The 20,465-nt window shown below is 41.3% G+C and overlaps 1 protein-coding gene across 4 annotated transcripts in view; it reads left to right on the plus strand.

Annotated features, from left to right (window-relative positions):
• CD226 (CD226 molecule) overlaps positions 1 to 18,472 on the plus strand; it is a 78,404-nt gene extending 59,932 nt beyond the window's left edge. For all 4 annotated transcript variants that reach the window (XM_066247326.1, XM_066247328.1, XM_066247329.1 and 1 more), the window contains exons 5-7: positions 7,937 to 8,042; positions 13,349 to 13,403; positions 16,299 to 18,472. In XM_066247326.1, the coding sequence (XP_066103423.1) occupies positions 7,937 to 8,042; positions 13,349 to 13,403; positions 16,299 to 16,412 (275 nt within the window). In that variant the 3' untranslated portion in view covers positions 16,413 to 18,472. The remainder of the gene's footprint in view (positions 1 to 7,936; positions 8,043 to 13,348; positions 13,404 to 16,298) is intronic.
• The last annotated feature ends 1,993 nt before the right edge of the window (positions 18,473 to 20,465 follow it).

A 20,465-nucleotide genomic window follows, 5' to 3' on the forward strand; every position in this document is an offset into this window, starting at 1 on the left:
TATCTTCTGATGGACTGGAGAACAGCGGCTTTATGGTTCAGGACACTTTTGTCCTCCTATGAATCAGCACAGCGTTGGGATGAGAGTGGAGCGGGGGCAAACTAGTGGCCCCTGCAAATAGACAGTAATTCTTCTGTCTTTAAGAGAGGGGCTGGGGGCTGCATTACTCAGCCTACGCTCTCAGCGGCCTGAGGAAAAACTGAATTCTAGGGCTGTCAATCCTCTCCCGAAATCATCCAATCCTGTTGGTTTTGCTGTTTTACTTTTGTGTTTTTAGCCACAGGCACCCCACGAGGTGAGTGGTGGCGCCGTGTGATTCTGAGTCTGGTGCTCAAGTGAACGCAGAGCAGGGGCCCAGAGAGGGGAGCAGGGCAGGGCAGGCTAGAGGCTGGGACGAATGCTCGAGTCTCCGCGGTGCGGTAGGCCCTGCCTGACCCCCACGCTGTCACCCTTATGTCTTATGGGAACGTGCTTGGCCCGTGCGTACTTTTTAACCAGCCAGGACCTTCCAAAAAACAAGAGAAGCTCCTTGTATCAAGTCCTAGGATAGAATAAGGAAATACCTGTTTGGTCTGGGCCCCTTGTTCCTTTCAGGTAGTGCCCAAAGTTGTGCCATTTCCTGAGGGGCGCAGGTGGTAGGAGCCTTTTTTGCTATGATATTTGCTCTTAGTCCCCAGTTCCCGACACAGGAGCTTCTAGGACTCTTGGTCTTCGGACTGCGGTGGCTTTTTGTGTGTTACAGGGCTGGTTGTCTGTGGGAGGAGCAACCCTCTGGATAGAGGTCTGGGACGTTCTGCCCAACCCCTGAGGGGAGATGGGCAGGGACTGAACCAATCACCAATGGCACAGGAGTCAGTCAGTTGTGCTGATGTCACGGAACTTGCATAAACCCCCTCAATTATGGGGGTCACAGCAGGTACTCGGGGATGACGCATACACAGAGGGCATGAGAGCTTTGTGTACCCCCCATGTTAACTTGCCTTTTTTTTTTCTTTTTTTTTTTTTCTGAAGCTGGAAACGGGGAGAGACAGACTCCCGCATGCGCCCGACCGGGATCCACCCGGCACACCCACCAGGGGCAACGCTCTGCCCACCAGGGGGCGATGCTCTGCCCTCCAGGGCGTCGCTCTGCCACGACCAGAGCCACTCTAGCGCCTGAGACAGAGGCCAAGGAGCCATCCCCAGCGCCCGGGCCATCTTTGCTCCAATGGAGCCTTGGCTGCGGGAGGGGAAGAGAGAGACAGAGAGGAAGGAGGGGGAGGGGGTGAAGAAGCAAATGGGCGCTTCTCCTATGTGCCCTGGCCGGGAATCGAACCCGGGTCCCCTGCATACCAGGCCGACGCTCTACCGCTGAGCCAACCGGCCAGGGCCTAACTTGCCTTTTTATGCGTCTTTTCTGTTTGGCTGTTCCTGAGTGCATAGTACCTTTTACAATAAACCTGTAATAGTAAGTCAAGTGTTTCCTAGAGCTCTGTGAACTGCTGTAGCAAATTGCAAAGCCTGAGGACGGTGTCACGGGGACCTCCCATTCATATAAAGTTGGTCAGAGGTTGGGAAGGGGGGACTGGACTTGTAATTGAAGTCTGAATGAGGCAGAAGTCTGGGGAATGAAGCCCCGAACCTGTGGGGTCTGTAATGATAGGTTCGCTACACTATTGTTCCCAGCAAGGGGAAGTGAAAGGAATATAGTCTAAGTTTAGAAGTTTACTTTTTATGTGTGTTTGGTTTCTTGGGAGAGATTTAACCAATCTGGGGCTGATGTCCAGAAGCCAGCACAAAACAAAAGTCCCTTGTTGCTAGAGCATGTTGCTAGGGAACCGAGACAGTGAAGTTGGCCAGCAGGCTAGGCTGCTCCAGGGTTGTGATGCCAGGGACCTCTGTACTGTTTAGCACCAATGCTGACTAGAGTCACCTTGGCCACAAGATGCAGAAGGAAAAGGGGTCTCAAGATTGTCAGAGAGCTGTTAGGTCAACGAAGTGTCACCTTGCTCAGACCTAAACTGTTGACTCATCCTCACAGACTCTGAGTATCTGGAGTCTAAATGTCACCTTTCCTTAACTGTTATTGCTATTAATCCCTATAGTTATTGATAAGTACCCAGCAGAGCCCCTTCAGCAACTGAGTTGCTGGGTGCTTGTCAACGACAGATGAGATGATGACACCCGGACACGACTGATTTAATTCTTACAACAAAACAGCTCTACTTTTAAAAACAACTTCAGTTTTGGTTTTTGTCACAAGCCAGCGGAAGAACAAAATAAACAGAAACGGACTCATAGACACAGAGAGCAGACCGGTGGCGGCCAGAGGGTGCAGCGTCGGGGGCTGGGTGCAGAGGTGAAGGGACTGAGAAGCCCCGACCGGCAGCTGAAACATACCGCGAGGGGATGTCGGCACAGCACAGGGAATAGAGCCACCCTATCGCGGTAACTCTGTATGCAGCCAGGTGGGCGCTCGAAACATCCGGGGAACACTTTGTCAAGTGTACAATAGTCTAACCCAGTGGTCCCCAACCTCTGGGCCGGGGCCAGTACCGGTCCGTGAACCATTTGGTACCGATCCGCAGAGAAATAAATAACTACAGTATGTCCCTTTTTTTTATATTTAAGTCTGAACGATGTTTTATTTTTTAAAAATGACCAGATTCCCTCTGTTACATCCATCTAAGACTCACTCTTGATGCTTGTCTCAGTCATGTGATACATTTATTCATCCCACCCTAAAGGCCGGTCCGTGAAAATATTTTCTGACATTAAACTGGTCCATGGTCCAAAAAAGGTTGGGGACCACTGATCTAACCAGTATGCTGTACACCTCAAACCAATACACAATGTAAAACTGAAATAAAGTAAGTATATAAATACATGAATAAATAGGAAAAAAAGTTACATCTCAGCCCTAATAACAATAACAGAAAACTTCACTCAAGTCATGATCACGCAGACTCGATGTCACGTGTAAACGATACACAGTGGTGTGCCTGGAAATGCTCTGTGTTCAGAGATTCATGAGGAAGCAGATCTGACTGCAATAGGTCAGACATGCCGAGAGCCGGCGAACAAAGGCTCATGTCGCAGAATGTACTGAAAACCCGGACTCAGAATCCATACAACTCCTCAGTGTGGAGCACGAGGCCATGCTTTTTAGTGGTTTCTACTCTTAATATGTTTAATTTAGCGCTTAACAGGGAAAGAACAAAAGCCATTTTCATTCTTAAGAGTTCTGTGACACTTCTACAAAGACTCTCTCTCCATCCTGCACTTTAAATACAACCATGAAATTTTAGCAGATCATTCTGTTTTAAGCATGTGGACCTTTACATTTTTGTGCTATTTTTTTTTTCTGATCAACAAAAGCAATACATCATTCGAAAAACACCCAAATAGCCTTTTTAATTCTATGCCCTGAAGATCATCACTTTAAAATTCTGTCATGTGAACTCTGGTTTTGCAATTTCACTTGACTTGCTCTCTAGCTCTCTATAGTCAGCGGTTTTTCATTTCGTTGGAATGCTTTACACACATCCTTCTCACGTCTGTGGACGTTCTTTTCAAAGCGTGGGCCTGCCCCCAGGATCATGGGCATCCAGTGAGTGCTGCAAATTCTGGGACCCACTCCGCCCACTGGGTCTGGAACCGAGGGTGGGGTCGGCCATCTGTGGTTAAACAAGCCCCGGTGATTCTGGTGCAAATGAAGTGTGAGAACCCAACTGCATAGTCTCGCCTGTTAGTCTCCTGTGGGGGACATAAGGATTTCCTTTTTGCTGTTATACATGTTGTATAGTTCTACAGTTCGCTAAAGTATTTCATTAGTATCAAGTAATTCATCAAATGTGCAAGCACCTGGTGAAAGAGCGTGACATAGGGACTCATTTCTTTTTTTGTTGCAGATTGTGGGGAAAACAGCTGTGTGAGGCTTGCGCACTAATATCTGGCTGCAAGCACTTTGCATGATTAGTGCGTGAGCACGTGGCAGAAAGCCATGAGTGTGTCTGTGAGAAGCTACGGGTGTTTTCCCTCGGAGGTGATGCTCCCAGATCGCTCACCTGCTGCCACTGTGAGATGCAGTTCCCTGATTCCCTCAGCTGTCACCGTGAGGGGCAGGGTTCCTGATCCCTTGCTGTCCACCCCGAAAAGTGGTTTTCCTTTGTGTATTCGCTGGCCCATCTCTGCGAGCCTCCCATAAACGGGAATGGCTCCAGGCTTTCCGCTCCACAGTTCCTCTACCCTCTGCCTGAATCCAGTGTGGACCTGCCTGGCCTCGGCACCAGCACCATACCGGTTGTAGCACTTTTGGCTCCTCAAAGAGAGCTTGAGAAGGGCTGTCTCACCACAGACTTCCTTTTAGACTAGTGTTTCCCAACCTTTTTTGTGCCATGCCCCACCCTAACCTTTCTAAAATTTTTATGTCCCCCCCTATGTAACATACACAATTTTTAACATTAAAAAATTGATTTGTTCACTTAATAAACATAAATGATAGGTTCTAGGAAGAAATTACTATGAAATTGTTAACAAAACACAGTAAGTAAAATTTCAAAACATATAATAAAAAACAGAAATTTAAATTCCAAATAATTTTAATACAGATTTTTCTATATTAATTTATTATTTTAATTTAGTGTGATCCTTGCACTTGATGCTTGCTGCACAGAGATTTTATATTAGGTTCCAATTTGGTTAGCTTTAGTCTCAAATCTCTATGTTGTGTTATATCCAGCCGATTTCTTTTTTTTTACCAATAAATCATTTACAGCACTAAATCCACATTCAGCTAAAAATGAAGATGGAAACGGTAGCAATAGTTTTCTTGCACATTTGGTTGAATTTGGGTATTTGATTTCTGTTTCCTCACAAAGCCATGCCATCGCTCCTTTGATATTAAATAAAGCTTTAACTGACTCATCATTTTGCAATTCGAGTTCTTCTTGATACTGCATATTTGATATATCAGACAAATCCACTAACATTGGCTGCATCATCCATGTTGGGAAATCAATTTGTTTTAAGTCAGAAAATCTTTCTTTTAAATCAGCCGATAGAATATTCAAATGATTGACAATAACAAGTAAAGCGATATCAGTTACTTCACATTTTTGGAGCCAATGAAACTGTTTAAAGTTTTTGTTGTTAATATGTTTCTGACATAACTCAATATTGGTAATGAAACCAAATATCTTTGCTTTTGCAGCAACAAGAGTTTTATTTGTTCCTTGAAGTTGCTTATTTAAGATATTTAGTTTTTCAAAGATATCGGCTAAATAACTCACAAATGCTTTACCATCTATTGTTAACAGATACTTCATTTCAGGTTTGTCGCTTAAAAAATCACTAAGAGTATCAAACAGTTTCATAAATCTTTTCAAACAGTTTCCTTTAGATAGCCATCTTACTTCAGTATGAAGTAAAAGTCTCACATGGTCTTCATTTTGTTCTTCACAAAATAGCTTGAAAAGACGCTCACATTTGGCACTAGCTTTAATAGTATTAACACACTTTATTACTGTATGTAATACTTCATTCAGAACAGGCGAGATGTTTTTAGCTACCAAATTTTCCCTATGAATAACACAATGCACAAGAATCATTTCTGGATTCGCATCTTTCATCAATTTTAAGCAGCCATTTTTCTTGCCCATCATATTGGGAGCACCATCTGCAGCACAAGATGTTATATTTTTCATTGGTATATCATTGACATCTAAGTAGTTTTTTAGCTTATTATATATATCTTTGGAGGTAGTGGTACTTTCTAATCTTTTACAGAACAACATTTCTTCAGCAAAATGTCTTTTATCAATATATCTTATGTAAGTTATCAATACTGCCTCACTGTCTCTCAAAGTTGATTCATCCATTTGCAAGGAGAATTTTCTTGTTTTCAGCTTTTCAATAAGTTGTTTTTCAATATCCTCACTCATTTCGTCTATTCTTCTGCTAACAGAATTGTTACTGAGTGGCATAGCTTTTACATCTTTGTCATCTTTTACAAGAACCGTTTTAAGAAATGCTGATATTGACGGTTTTATTAAATTCTCTCGTATAGTGTGATTTACTCCAGTTTTAGCGATGAATAAAGAAATTTGATAACTAGCCTCAAGAACACGATTATTAGTTGAAGTATGAGCAGTAAATAGAGACTTTAATGTTCTTTTTTCAAAATTTTTCTTTAAAGTTTTAAAGTAACTCAAATCTGAATTAATATGAGCACTATGTTTTGCCTTCAAATGCGCCTCAAGACAACCTCGTTTCATTGATTCGTTGGTCAAGCATTGCTGGCATAAAAGACAAAAAGGAATCCGCTCATCATGAACAGCGGGTATGAACCCAAATTTTAAATATTCCTCCGAATATTGACGAGTTTTTTTCTTGCTTGCACCACTCATTTTACTATGGGCTATAATAAAAATAAGATCAATTAAAAACTAATATTAAAATAGGTGTTAAAATATATTCAATGTGACATAGAGTAAACGTATACTAAAAATTCGTATTTATTTAAATGTATATAACACATTTACTACACTACCACCGCAAATCAAAAGGTATCTATATTTTTTCCACTTGACAAAATTTTCTGAAAAGTTATGCTTCAAAAATTAAAGTTGTCGTGCATGCACTATTATAGCCCCCAATAATATTTATAAAATATTATTGCTTTATTGCAAGAAGTACTTAATAAAGAGTTTAATATTGATAAAAACAAAATCAAATACTTACCAATTATATCTATACAATATATATGTATATTTATTAAATCAACGAGCTTTTACAACAGTTTTGACTGACACTTATTTCAAATTAACACCAACTGAATGATGTGAAACACTACAGAAGTTGCGATGGGCCAATTAGGTGAGAATAACTGCGTTGTTTAGCGAGTTTTTAAAATGTCCGGGATTCCCCGGCAGACGGCACACTCCGCAGTGAACCCAGAACGAAGTTTACTTGACGATGCCAATCACCCAGTTGATATTTTGGTCTCGTCAAACGAAATTATACTTAATAATTATTTACCGCAATTATTTAAGAATTGCATTTTTTGTTAAATTTGGCATGGATATCTAGCATTGCATTTAAATGGCCTGGGGTGAAAGAGTTAAAGTCGTGTCGAGTCCATTTTCAAATTGCCCCCCTTAACTATCGAATTGCCCCCCTGTGGGGCGTGGGCCCCACGTTGGGAAACACTGTTTTAGACAATATTATCCTTGAAGAACTTTTTGCTAAAAAGTTAACTCTCTCCTATTGTCTTATGTCCCTTTCTCTCACTAGCGAGGGTCTGTTAAAGCTACCAACCAATTTTTGGTTTGTCATTTCATCTTGTTTGTAGTAATTTGATCTACAGTTATTTTTTATTTTGACTGGATCTATCCTGTATATTTATTTATCCTTAAAAATTGAAAAGTCATTTCTCATTCCAGAAATGTATTTATATTTTCCTTTAATACTTACAGAAAGTATTAGATCTCTAGTTCACTCTAATTTTTTTTAACTATAATAAAGGTCTAAATAATATTTTTAAGAAAGTAGTTAGACAGGTTTCCCAGAACATTGTCAATGTATTTATTGTTCTCACTATGATTGTCTATTTGATTTAACCTTGGCATCTATTATATTCAAATCATTTCAGGATAGCAAATCTGTTTCTTTTATGGTCCTGGGTTACACTCTTTATATTCTTATTCTAAGGTGTCAAACCCAATCCAAAGGATCAAGGAACTAATAAAAAGTCTGTGAGGAGTCGGACATATTTAAGAGACTCTGAAAGAAAAGTTATCTTTTTCCCTCATTGCTTTTCTATTTTTTTCTTGGGTTTGTTATTTGTTTTAAAGTTTTCCTCTAGGATGATTGATGTACCCTTTCCTCCTTTTTCTACCCTCCTTTTGGCTGGCTTTAATTGAATTCCTAAATTCTATTATAATTTTTTTTCTCCTAGGTAAAACCGATAAAACCGATAACCGATATGTCTTCTTCGTGGCTGGAGGGGCAGTTTTATTGTTGCTGTTTGTAATCCTAATTGCCACCATCATTCTTTATAACAGGTGAGCACTGCACCTCTTTCTGAATCTTTTTTTGTAACAGAGACAGAGAGAGGGACAGATAAGGACAGACAGACAGGAACAGAGAGAGATGAGAAGCATCAATTGTTCATTACAGCACCTTAGTTGTTCATTGATTGCTTTCTCATATGTGCCTTGACCCTGGGCCTTCAGCAGAGCCAGTGACCCTTTGTTCAAGCCAGCAACCTTGGGCTCAAGCTGGTGAGCCTTGCTCAAACCAGATGAGCCCTCGCTCAAGCTGGTGATCTCAGATTTTCGAACCTGGGTCCTCCGTGTCCCAGTCCAATGTTCTATCCACTGCACGACTGCCTGGCCAGGCTCCTTCTGAATCTTGTGGACCCTGGACGAGTCTGAGGTTAGACAGTCTCTGTCACTAATAACCCAGTTGTTGTTCAAGCCGTCTTATACTCATGCCTTTTTTTTCTTTTTGTGTGCTGTTCTTACACAAAGGAGAGGAAGGAGTTGCAGTATTGGAGGAGAAAGGCAGAGCAGTTCGATTTGTAATTAGCAGCCACTGCCTGGCGGCCCCGTTTTAGCAAAGATTTCATATTCTGGGCAGCCAACTGCACAATGCCTGTGCTCCGTCTCCTACGTCATCTACCTTCTTTCTCCTTTAGGAAAAAAGGCTGTTAGGTGAGGGGTGGGGTGTATGTGCATGTGTGTATGTGTGAGAGAGAGAGAAAGAGAGAGAGGGAGAGAGAGAGAGATTCTGAGAAGGGGAAGAAGAGGGTTGAGCAGTGATGATGCTTACATTTGTCCATTCATCAGATACTTATTGTGACTGGAGAACAAGATGTGAGGAGCACACGTTCTAATAAGAAAGGAACATAATTTAGATGGCCGTGTATTTTCTGAAACGAGCAACCCGATGCCCTTATTAAGAAAGGGACTAGAAGGGGCGTTCCTGGAGCAGGTGGCTATCGGCCTCTTCGCTTCCTGCCTGTTACAGTCTGTGTCACACTCGGGAGTGTCCAGGGCTGTATCGGTGGACTCTTTCTTTCCTTGCTAGCTCTCCAGGGTCATCGACTCACTTGTCTAGGTGTTTGTTGCGATCTTGGCTGTGATCGTATGGGGTTGGAATTCCTCCTTATACTGTGTGGTAACCAAAGTGTTATCTTCCGAAGAGAGGAAGGGACCAAACATTTGATGTCCCCATTCTGCATGTCTAGCACATCCCAAACGCTTTCTGTGTGTTTAGTGGGTGGATGAATCCACCATCGCCACCCTTTTCTCCCCTGGAATATTACCAGGGACCCATACACACACACCTGGGCATGGCTTTACTGATTGGATTTCCAGTGATTTTCTCCGTGTCCCTAGCCTCTACTTCTTCGGAGGCTCTGTCACCACTGCCTGGTTTTAGTTATACTCTGCAGTCTGTGTTCCTGCTCACAGTGGTCACTTCCCTTTCTAATGGACCTGACTTTTCTTGGTTCCTTTTCTAAAAGCTAAGACTGGCCATGTCATTGTCCTGTTTGACACCTTGTCTCACCTTTCCACTAACGCCAGAACAAGGGACAAACTCATTCACCCAGTCGGTCTGACCCCAGCTGAATTTTCATTCATAATTTTCTCTTTTTCTCACTCCCCCTGATTTTGACACATTTTGTTAAAACTGACACTTGATTCGCTTTCCATTGTTACGTGACCGAAATGCTCTTTCCCCCAGCTTGGGCCCTAATCCTGTGGATCATTCAGGGTATATGGGACACACGCGCCCCTGTTGGAGGTCTGTCCTGCCTCCCCCTGCCTGCAGAGAGACAAGATGTCACCACCCCGCACTCCACAGACTTCTCGTCTGCTACACCTTGCAGCTGCCTTCTAATCTAACCCCTTTTGTGGTTGCCTGTCCTTCAGTTTGTAATGGAAGGGTTATGACTTCCTCATTTTTTTAGTCTGATCGTATTTAGTGCTCATCTTTCCAAACATTGGATGGTCAGTAAGCATTTGTCTTAATGAAACAGAAACACGAAATTGTCGTTTTTCCTTCCTGTCCATCACCTGGCTGCCCTCATGTCATTTTCTTGTCAGAAATTAGCCAGTAGAGGGAAGGGGCCCAGTATGGTAGTGACACTGAGGATTCGATTCCCGGCCAGGGCACACAGGAGAAGCACCTATCTGCTTCTCCACCCTTCCCCCTCTCCTTCCTATCTGTTTCTCTCTTCCCCTCCCACAGCGAAGACTCCATTGGAGCAAAGTTGGCCCGGGCGCTGAGGATGGTTCCATGGCCTCTGCCTCAGGCGTTAGAATGGCTCTAGTTGCAGCGGAGCAATGCCCCAGATGGGCAGAACATCACCCCCTGGTGGGCATGCTGGGTGGATCCTGGTCGAGCACATGCGGGAGTCAGTCTGTTTGCCTCTCCACTTCTAACTTCAGAAAAATACAAAAAAAAATGCACCCAGGGGAGAGGTAGCCCCAGGAACACAGGAGGAGCCGGTGACATGGCTCAGAGGAGTGACAGGAAGGTCTGGAGGGCCACAGATGCGGGACACAAAGGCTTCCGTTCCGAGAAAATGTATAGCTTTTGCATAAACAGATAAAGTGAACTGCAGAGTATGTTGCCACACATGGTTCAATGTGAGGAAAAGGAGATTAGTGGACTGGAATGACTAATCAGGAATGCGTAACCGTGGCCAAACGCAAAGGAACAATGACTTGTTCTTTCTACGTTGTCACTATATCTGTGTGCGTCGCTATGGAGAATGGACAGGTTTGGAAAAATGACACTGGGGCTAAGCAATGGCCTTCTGAACTCTGTCCTAGCGACTGTTGACAATGCTCCTGTCGCTTCAGACACACTCTGAGTTGAATAGAAACCAAGATCAATCACCTTGTGCCTGAAGGGACCAAGCTCTTCCCTCACGCCCACGCCTGGGGGCGGGGGGCGCAGTGTGGGGGTCCCTCTGCTCATGGTCTGTGTGGTGACCACTTAGAGCGGGGACACCAGTTAGCGGTCGGAGCCTAGGGGAGTGCAGAGCCCTGGTCAGTGTGACAGTCTGGACAGTAGTGAGCAAAGTGAGAGACTCTTATTTTTACCTATGTTGTCAACATCTATGTTCACAACAAACAGGAGTCTCATTCCCCCCCCCCCCCCAATTTAGCACTAAAATCCCCTTGCCCTCGGTAAACTTTTTAGAATCCACAAACCAGAATGGCGGGTCAACTTTGAACAAATAGCAATGTATAAGGTCTACCGGAAAGTTCTGTCCGTTTTTGGAATAAAATAAAATACAAATTTTTCTTACCGTCAATAAACTTTATTAAATAATATGATTGCCATTATTATTAATGATTTCTTGCCAGCGTGAGGGCAATTTGTATATCCCATTTTTGAAAAATGTTTTATCTTTTGATGTGAAAAATTAAACCAGTGCTTGTTTGATATCTCCTTCATTTTTGAATTTTTTGCCCTTCAAAAAATTTTCTAAGGACAAAAACAAGTGATAGTTGGAGGGTGCTAAGTCTGGGGAATATGGTGGATGCGACAGACATGCTTCTATAGCATTTCTTCCTTGTTGAAATTCGTAAAAATTACAGTGGCGTAAATGAACTTTATAGTAGCCATGGGTACACTATCGCTTCACACATAAGACTAACGTGAATCAACTTTGTTTTAGTTAATTTGCTACATCAGTATGTATACATTAAGTGATAAAAATAGAGAGTCACACATGCGCCAAATAAACATGTGCTTACGTGTCGAAACTTGTTGTGATAGAAACGAACAGAACTTTCCGGTAGACCTTATATTTGCTGTCTCTGTTGGATAGACGAGAGGCCTGAACTTTAGAGATGTGAATAAGGAGTAAATTGCAGAGCACAAGATCAACACAGAACATCTGCCTCTAAGCTTCATGCTCTCTTTTCTTCATCATGTTGTATACTCTAGGTTTATGTAAAAAAAATATGTGTGTGTATATATACATATATATGTATATATACACACACACGCATCTTTGGACCTATTTGGAAAACTTAATTCTATGTTATGACATAACAAATCTTCTAACCCGTGATTTAACAAAAAAAATAATAATGAAGGTCATAGATCTGTGTCTGTTTCCTCATTTGTAAAACAGCAGATAATAATACCTATATCATAGATTTATTTTGAGCAGTAAATAATTTCTATAAAACACCTAGGAACATGGTTTGTGCTTAGTAAGCTTACACATAAAATAAGTAAATATTAGTTGTTTCAATAATATGTAAATAAGTAAATGAAAGCATGTAAAATGATTATGTTGAGATCATAGAGGATTTCATAGCAACTAAAAGGTACCGTGAGGGTCACCATTCACCATCCAAATGGCCTTTCCTTGGAGAGAAACTCTCTTGCCTGGTTTTCAAAATTTCCGTGAAGGAACTATAAGCTCATCTTAATAAACAACTACATTTTTGCATCTGACCAATCTCCTTAGTTGTTCAATAGGAATCTTTTCTTTAGGGAGATGAAAAGAGAAATCCCCCTCTCCCCATGAAACTATTCCTCACTCTTAGATGTAGCTCTCTGATCTATTGTATCCAATTACCGTAGCTTTATTTTTTTCTTCTCTTGTATTTTCTTTTCCATGATTTCTCCTGAAGTTAGGTTTTTGTTCATTTAACTGGAACCTAGAGAGTTTATTGAATAGCATGGTAGATTGCCCCTTTGTCTGCCACAACGTGGCCCCGGAGCAGGAGCACCTGGTATCAAGCAGGAGGGTTGTGGGCCCCAATGCGATACCAATGCTGACAACCACATGATTTACGAACAGTTACTCTTCTTCTCTCTGCCTCAGTACCCCAATCTGCTAAACAGAGAGGTCTTCTTTTTAAAATGAAAATTAAATAAAATAACCCATACAGGTGGCTTGCTAAAACATCCAGAAGATTTTATCAAGATAGATTATATTGTCATTGTCATCCAAGAAGTTATTCTGTTAGCATTTAAAAGGAAGTTTTAATCGAGGGAAATCTCCAAGTCTGAAATTATTTGGAGAAGGCTGCATGCCCTTCGTGTAAATAACCCATGATGACCAATTCTTCAGCAAACTCACTGAGATGAATGACTAACGCACACTGGCTGGATAGCCACTGAGCTGCCTCTACCATCTGTGAGCACATTGCAAAAGGGAGAGAAAGTGAACAAATTTAGGCCTATGGAATTTTGGGTAAGTATGTCTCATGTGGGTAACTTCTTCAATGTAGTTAGCAAGGGCGTGTGAGTTGGGGTCCAGGTAAGGTATATAGAGGATCTGAAATAGCATTAATCTGGAGTGTAATTCTTATTGAATATGTATTTCTAGAAGGAGGAGACCGAAAAGAGTCCACTTTAAGAAGCCTGAGGACACACAGAATAAGGTATGCTTTTTTAGAGTTGTCACACCCCTCCACTGTGTATAATAAATGTTTGGTAAACTCAGTGCATTTGGCAATTACCAATCTTTTTTATTCTTTCAACAGTCGAGCTGTGCAATTTGATGAAATGGTTATTTTCTGAACGATTCTCCAGTTATCAATGCCTTTTGAAACCACTCATTTTCCATTAAATATAAATAATAGAGCAGTTACACCAGCATAAAAATAATCAACACAGCATGTGACCCAAATCTGTATTTGTTTTCTAGAGAGGCCATGATAAAAGTTCCCATAAAATGGGTAATTTAAAACGACAGAGATCTATTCTCTCGTGGTTCTAGAGGGTTGAAGTCCAAAATCCAGGTCTCTGCAGAATCAGTTCCTTCTTGGGATGTGGATTTGTTCATGCTGCTCTCTGAGCTTCTGCCAGCTTCTGGCGACGCTGGCATTCCTTGGCTTGTAGCCCCGCCACTCTCCTGTCTCTGCCTCTGTCTTCATGTGGCCTCCTGCTGTGTGTGTGTGTGTGTGTGTACAACAACCCTACTCCCACATAAGGTCACATCATGAAGGTCTGGGAAGGACATATATTTGGGGGACACTATCTGACTCAATACAGGACCTAATAAAACTTTTTATACCATAAGGTTATTATGAGGGTTAAATGAAATTAAAGTATATAAAAGACCCAAACATGCCAAGCATGTAAGAAGCAAGGACACAATACATGATATTCACTATCACTATTACCTTTGATTCATTTATTAATTAACGGATGCTCAGACTGTAAAGCTGAAGAGGGGCTGCAGGTGCCTGATGAACTGTGACCTTTTCCTCCTCATCCTGCCTCGATCCTGCCTCCATTTATTCGCTGGAAAAAGCAGAAAATTTCATTTGCATTTGCAGATAAGAGGAGTGCTCACCTTCATACTCACTGTCTCCACAACAGGTCAAATATTCTCTTTAGCATATATTATTCTGTTTAGGAGATTTTACAATAAAACACTTCCCCAAGTCTTATCTACAATTACATCCATTTCTCTTCAACCTAATTATTTATCATTAAATTCTCCCTGGCCAAAACTCCAACTACTATAACATTCTTGACAATTCGGTATGTGTGCTTCAGACATCATTATCAATGATCAGTTTAACTTTAATTTTCTATGATTAAGTAATTACTCTTTTGCAAAATTAAACTTTGTTTTCCAACTCAAATGCCTGGCTTCTTTTTTGGCGCCAACTGTGAGGACTCAAGAAGCCCCACCCTGTTTTGCCTGCTCTCCCTGTACCAACTGTAGTGGTCAGCTCTGTCTTCTATGATGTTTGGATTCATTTTGTCCACAGCTGTGTCCACACAGGCCAGCCCGAAGCTGAATTTGTTGCTGTGAGTTTCATAGGAGGAAAGGAGCTTTGCAACTTTCCATTAGGTAGTGAACTTTTTCAGGCATTTGTAGAATAATGTTAGTTTGAATGATGATTAGAAAGTTAGATTTTAAGTTGATATTAAGATAAAGAACTTAGACTTCTTTTCTTTTGGATAGGCTCTGTAAGTAACAACAACACTTGAACTTTCCTTTTGCTTTCTCCTTTCAAATATCAACAGCACTCTAATGATAACATAACATTACTGTATTTCCCCATGTATAAGACATACCCTTTTTCAAAAATTTTGGGGTTTAAATACTGGGTGTGTCTTATACAGTGGTTGTAGATTTTTTACTTGCATTTCCTGATTTTTCATGCTTGTTTTTGAGCTCATTGTTGAAGACAGTGATTCGTCATCAGATGTGTCTGATGAAGACAAGCTAATGGATGGGAGTGTTGACAGTAATGAGGAGTTGTATGAATTTTATAATGAATAAAACTTGAGTTCAATAACTTTATGTAATACATTTTCTTTTTTCAAATTTTGGGCCCCCAAATTAAGGTGCATCTTATATATGGGGAAATATGGTACTTTGAAAGTGAATATCAGTTTATGTTAGTTTCTTTTTCTTTTTTTGAAATTAAATTCCATGGGGTCATATTGACCAGTTAGAGTATATAGGTTTCAGGTGAGCATCTCTATGTTAGTGTCTCTTATTGTGTTCAGTTGCTTGTTTTTAAACACAGGCATTATGTGCTTAAGCGTATTGTCTCTGATGACATTTATTTAACAGAAATTAGTGGGTGTCCACTATGGCAAAATACCAAACTAAGCTTTCCATATACAGAATAATGAGAATAATTGGTCTCATCAAAATAGCCTGACATTGGCCTTGGCCAGTTGGCTCAGTGGTAGAGCATTGGCCCAGCATGTGGATGTCCTGGGTTTGATTCCTGGTCAGGGCACACAGGAGAAGTGGCAATCTGCTTCTCCACCCCTCTGCCTCCCCATTCTCTCTCTCCCTCTCCTGCAACCATGGCTTGATTGATTTGCACACACTGGCCCTGGGTGCTGAAGATAGCTCTGCACCTCTAGCACTAAAAATAACTCAGTTGTGAGCATGGCCTCAGATGGGTAGAGCATGGGCCCTAGATGGGGTTGCCGGGTGGATCCCGGTCAGGGCATGTGTGGGAATCTATCTCTCTATCTCCCCTACTCTCACTTGGAAAAGAAGAAAAAAAAATAGCCTGACATTGGGAAAGGGAGTTGTGCCTCTGAGCAGGTAGTCCACAAACCCAGCGTAGCAGATGGAGATGCAGACGAGGTTTCTACTGTGTCTCCTTTGGAGTCCTGCAAGTCAAGGGTATGGTTTTTCACAGGAGTTCAGTGCGATCAAGAAGGATGCTTTATGCAATTAATGGTAATAGAAACTTGACCGACGTTGTTGAATTGAGGAGATACTTGTTTTGGGTGTCTTCTTTAGCTGCTGAAAGGTGGTGAATTATTGACACCCTCTGTGCCTGCCTTTCTAGGCATCCAACAACTACCGGAGTCCTCACTCTGTCAATCAAGTGTCAGAAGACTCAGGGGAGGATGTTTACGTCAACTACCCAGCCTTCTCGCGCAGACCGAAGACCAGAGCCTAAGCAAACCAACGGTGACTGTCATGCACACGGGTCTGTGCACTTTCTCCCGACTACTCAGGGTCCACCCTGGGTACCAGCTGACTGAATGTATTTTATTTTACTTTTTCCAACCCAAACATCACACTATTTAATTCCCCAATGAAACATTGGAAAAAGGACTATCAGGGTCACATTTAAGTATAAAATCTCCACCTAGTAAGTAGCAGAAGCCTATGTACTAGTTCCTAAAACAGTTTATATAAGATATATACATAATTTTGGATACATTAACAAAACAGAACATTACAAAATATTAAAGGCAATTCTGCCCAGGGGTCTCATCCCCTCTTACTTAAAGGGGCAGACTCTTGACGGCCTGGAAGACATTGCAAATCTCCTCTGATTTCATCTGCCCTAGGGCTGTGTCCAGGGGCACAGAGGTCCCCCTCAGTCTTGCCCTCCCCCTTCCCCACTGCTGTGCACGGTGACGGCTGGCTCCCCGATGGCTGGCGGCCATAGAAGTAGAGCTGTCGGGCCAGCCTGCTCCTGTCCACCCTGGGTTTCTGACCCCTGCTACCCAGAGAACATTCTTAACAGAACTGTCTCAGCAAACCTGACGCTAATTAGCTTATATACATAAGGCAACGTACTGACTCACCTAACAGAGCAATTCAGAGAAGGTCAAGCTTCAGCCAGGCTTGACTGACCAGGGCTTAATTGTCATGTCTAAAATGAAGTTCAGGCATAAACTATTATGGGCACAAAGAAATCTGCAGTTTGGCGGTTCCCTTCCACGGTGTTGGAGCCACCCAATGGTGGCAGCCCCAGTCTTGTTCAAGCCTTCCCTTTGTGTTTCCAAGATGGCGGCCAACAACCCTGGGCAACTCATCATCCTTGTTTCCCTATGGTAGGGATTTTATTTACATAATAGAGCAAACGAATTTGGTTATTTGCTCTCATTAAATGACTACATATTATCATGGCCAGAAACGATGCAATGGCTTCAGTCATTAACTGTTCACCTCTGGAGCAAGGAGTGAAGCCAAAACACAGTACCGTGAAATTCAGAGAGTTCTTAAGAGAGGGAAGAGGAGACCAGGCCCTGGCTGGCCAGCAGCAAGTGTGGCCTGCAGTCGCATTCCAAAACAGCTCTTGTTGACCATCTACAAAGAGCACACGCAAGGGGGTCTCGGCGAGCACTCCCCCTGCCCACTTTAGAGTCGGCTGTGTCAGCACGGTTCAGAAGAGTCTTTGACAATAGAATAAATAAATCCATGGTAAAGAGGAAGATACATGTGATAGGAAAATCTCTCCCCGTTTTGTTCTCAAATAAATTTATCTCTGAGTCTGCATAGAATTCTGGCCACACTCCTTGGCCTAACCTTTATGAGCAAGTGTAGTGGATGGCCCAGTAATAATTTAATGTTTTTTAACACTGAATTTTTTATACTTTTTTAGAATTATGCTTAATATATACATTTTCTCCAAAGGGGCAGGTACCTACACATTATTAGGTTTTTAAAGAATAATCGTGTGAAATCTGAATATGAGAGAAAGAGTGACTGTTGGAAGTGCTGGTATAGGGTGGTGACATAGAAAAATAAGAGGGGAGAGCACAGGGAAGGTATCGGGAAGAAGGGAAAAGGATCAGAAGACGGGAAGATAATGGAGAGAGACTTGTCCTGCTTTGCAGTCTGACCAAAGACAGCACTACTGACATCACTATAGAGCCAATAGGCACCATGCCTGCCAGTGTCCAAATTCTAGATGGAGGAATCAATGAAAAATAAGAGACTAAATAATGCTTGTGGTCACCTTGAAACCACAGTGATCGTTACCACATATAATGATCACTCATTTCTCAAATATTTATGTAGTCTCTTTAATTTTATACCCAATGTTCTAGAGATTTGAAATTCTACTTTATATAATGTATATAATATGTGTGTGTGTGTGTGTGTGTGTGTGTGTATAACCTCCCCCACAATCTGTTGTACTGAACTTGCTATTCTGATTGTTACTAATGAAAGAGATTGAAACAGAGGCATGGAATAAAAGGTCAGAATTGAATTAAATTATGTTTTAAATGTTTTTTCACAAGGTGCTACTTGGGAAGCAAGCTGCTTCCTAAGATTCTTTTTTTTTCATTATATAATTTATACTGATATGTAATACATTAAATAAAAGTCTGTTTCCTTTAGCTGCCACTTGTTTAATATTTACATTAAAGTAACCGATTAAAGGGAATTGCTGTTCGAAGACAAGTTAGGTAAGTTTGTTTAAATGTCATTATAGAACACATAGTTTTGTCAGGGAAAGGCTGCATGTAATTAACCTCCTGTGACTAGGTGTTGATGACATTATCATCAGAGTGACCTTGAAACATCATTTAAAGGCCTGTGTAGATGCTGGGGAAATAGAACAGAAATTTCTTTACCTTATAATCATGCATGGGTGGGAGGCAGGTAGATGAGGCTATCAGTGTGAGTTAATAACTATTCAAATTCAGAGAATGTAATTCAGTTTATTACTAAAATACATATGCATTTAACATATATTAACTTACAAGATAAAGTAAAATGAGATTATTTTTAGCTGGTTTAGTTCTGTTGGTTTATCTAGCACTGTATTAAAGAAAAAACTACAACTGCATTGCAGTAATATTCCAAGTTGGGGGAGTCCACCGTGTAATTAGGAATCACTATAATCAACCGATGTCTCCTTGGTTTGTGCTGTATTCTTGTGCTGCTTGAATGAAATTTCAGCAAGACTGAAGGTACTGCAGAATTAAGGTGCTTACAAAGTTCAGGTGGGGATGCTAAATTGTGAACACAAAGTTTTGCTTCTTTCCACAACAGTGATAAGTAAATATCTTGGAAAAATATAAAATGACATAAATATGTAACACCATTATTTTATCATCGTTAGTTTGGCCAGTTTTAGAATGGAGTGTCTAGAAAGTGCTGACCTTCACATTCATGCTTGCACACAAATTAGTCTACTTTTTCATTGCTTTGTTTATTGGAATTGCTCTAAGCCATATCTCTCAGCTTTCCATATGTTTATCTGAACAATAAAAAGTTTTTAAAAGACCTTGTCTATTGCTAGTGATAGTCACAGGCAGAACTGTGATTTCTGGAATCACCGCTGTGCTTTCTAAGGAAATTTCATACATCTTCATGGTTGATTTACATATTTTATTTGTCCAGGTTTAAAGCACGAACTACGTTGTAAAGGTGTAAGAAAAGATCTAAATTGGGGTCATGGGTGACAAACGTTTGGAACCATCCCATTCATGGCCTGTTGTCCCTGTTTGAGCAATGTTATATAGTGACCCTGTTTTAGAACATATTTTCTAGATTCATAAGTAACTTCAGGCTTTTGGGTTTGGCATGCAAACATTTGCCTAGTAGACGTGCTGTATTGTGCTGTTTGAATGGGTAAAATGCAGGGCTCTACACTTATTACTTTCATTAGCCCCTAAAGAATAGTAGGCAAGCATGTCTACAGAATAATGTTAACAAGAAGAGTCAAATGCAGAAAGAACTCATGCCACGTGCACGTCGTCACCTACCTTCGTGCCGCATCCGGTGCACTTTTTAAGGGCTCACAGTTCAGAGTCAAAGTGCCGCACAAGGTTTTCTGCCAAAAATCATTCCTTCCCTTCCTGTTTTCCCTCTGTTGAGACAAGTTTCACTTCCTCTCTCTGATTATTTTATTTCTTTTTTATTTTATTTTTTTTAAATATTTTTTTAAATTTATTTTAAGACTTTTATTTATTTTAAAGAGGAAAGAAGGAGGAGAGAGAGGGAGAGAGAGAGAGAGAAAGAGAGAGAGAGAGAGAAGAGGGGAGGAGCAGGAAGCATCAACTTCCATATGTGCCTTGACCAGGTAATCCCAAGGTTTTGAACCGGTGACCTCAGCATTCCAGGTCGATGCTTTATCCACTGCGCCACCACAGGTCAGGCTGATTATTTTATTTCTCTCTCTGCTTTTCTGAATACTGTGAGCGTATATCACTACCAGATTTTTTTTTCAATTTTAGACATTATTTATTGATGTCTTATTCCTAAA

Source organism: Saccopteryx bilineata, chromosome 11 (genome assembly GCF_036850765.1).
Source record: "Saccopteryx bilineata isolate mSacBil1 chromosome 11, mSacBil1_pri_phased_curated, whole genome shotgun sequence".
In the NCBI taxonomy this organism is placed as follows: Eukaryota; Metazoa; Chordata; class Mammalia; order Chiroptera; family Emballonuridae; genus Saccopteryx; species Saccopteryx bilineata.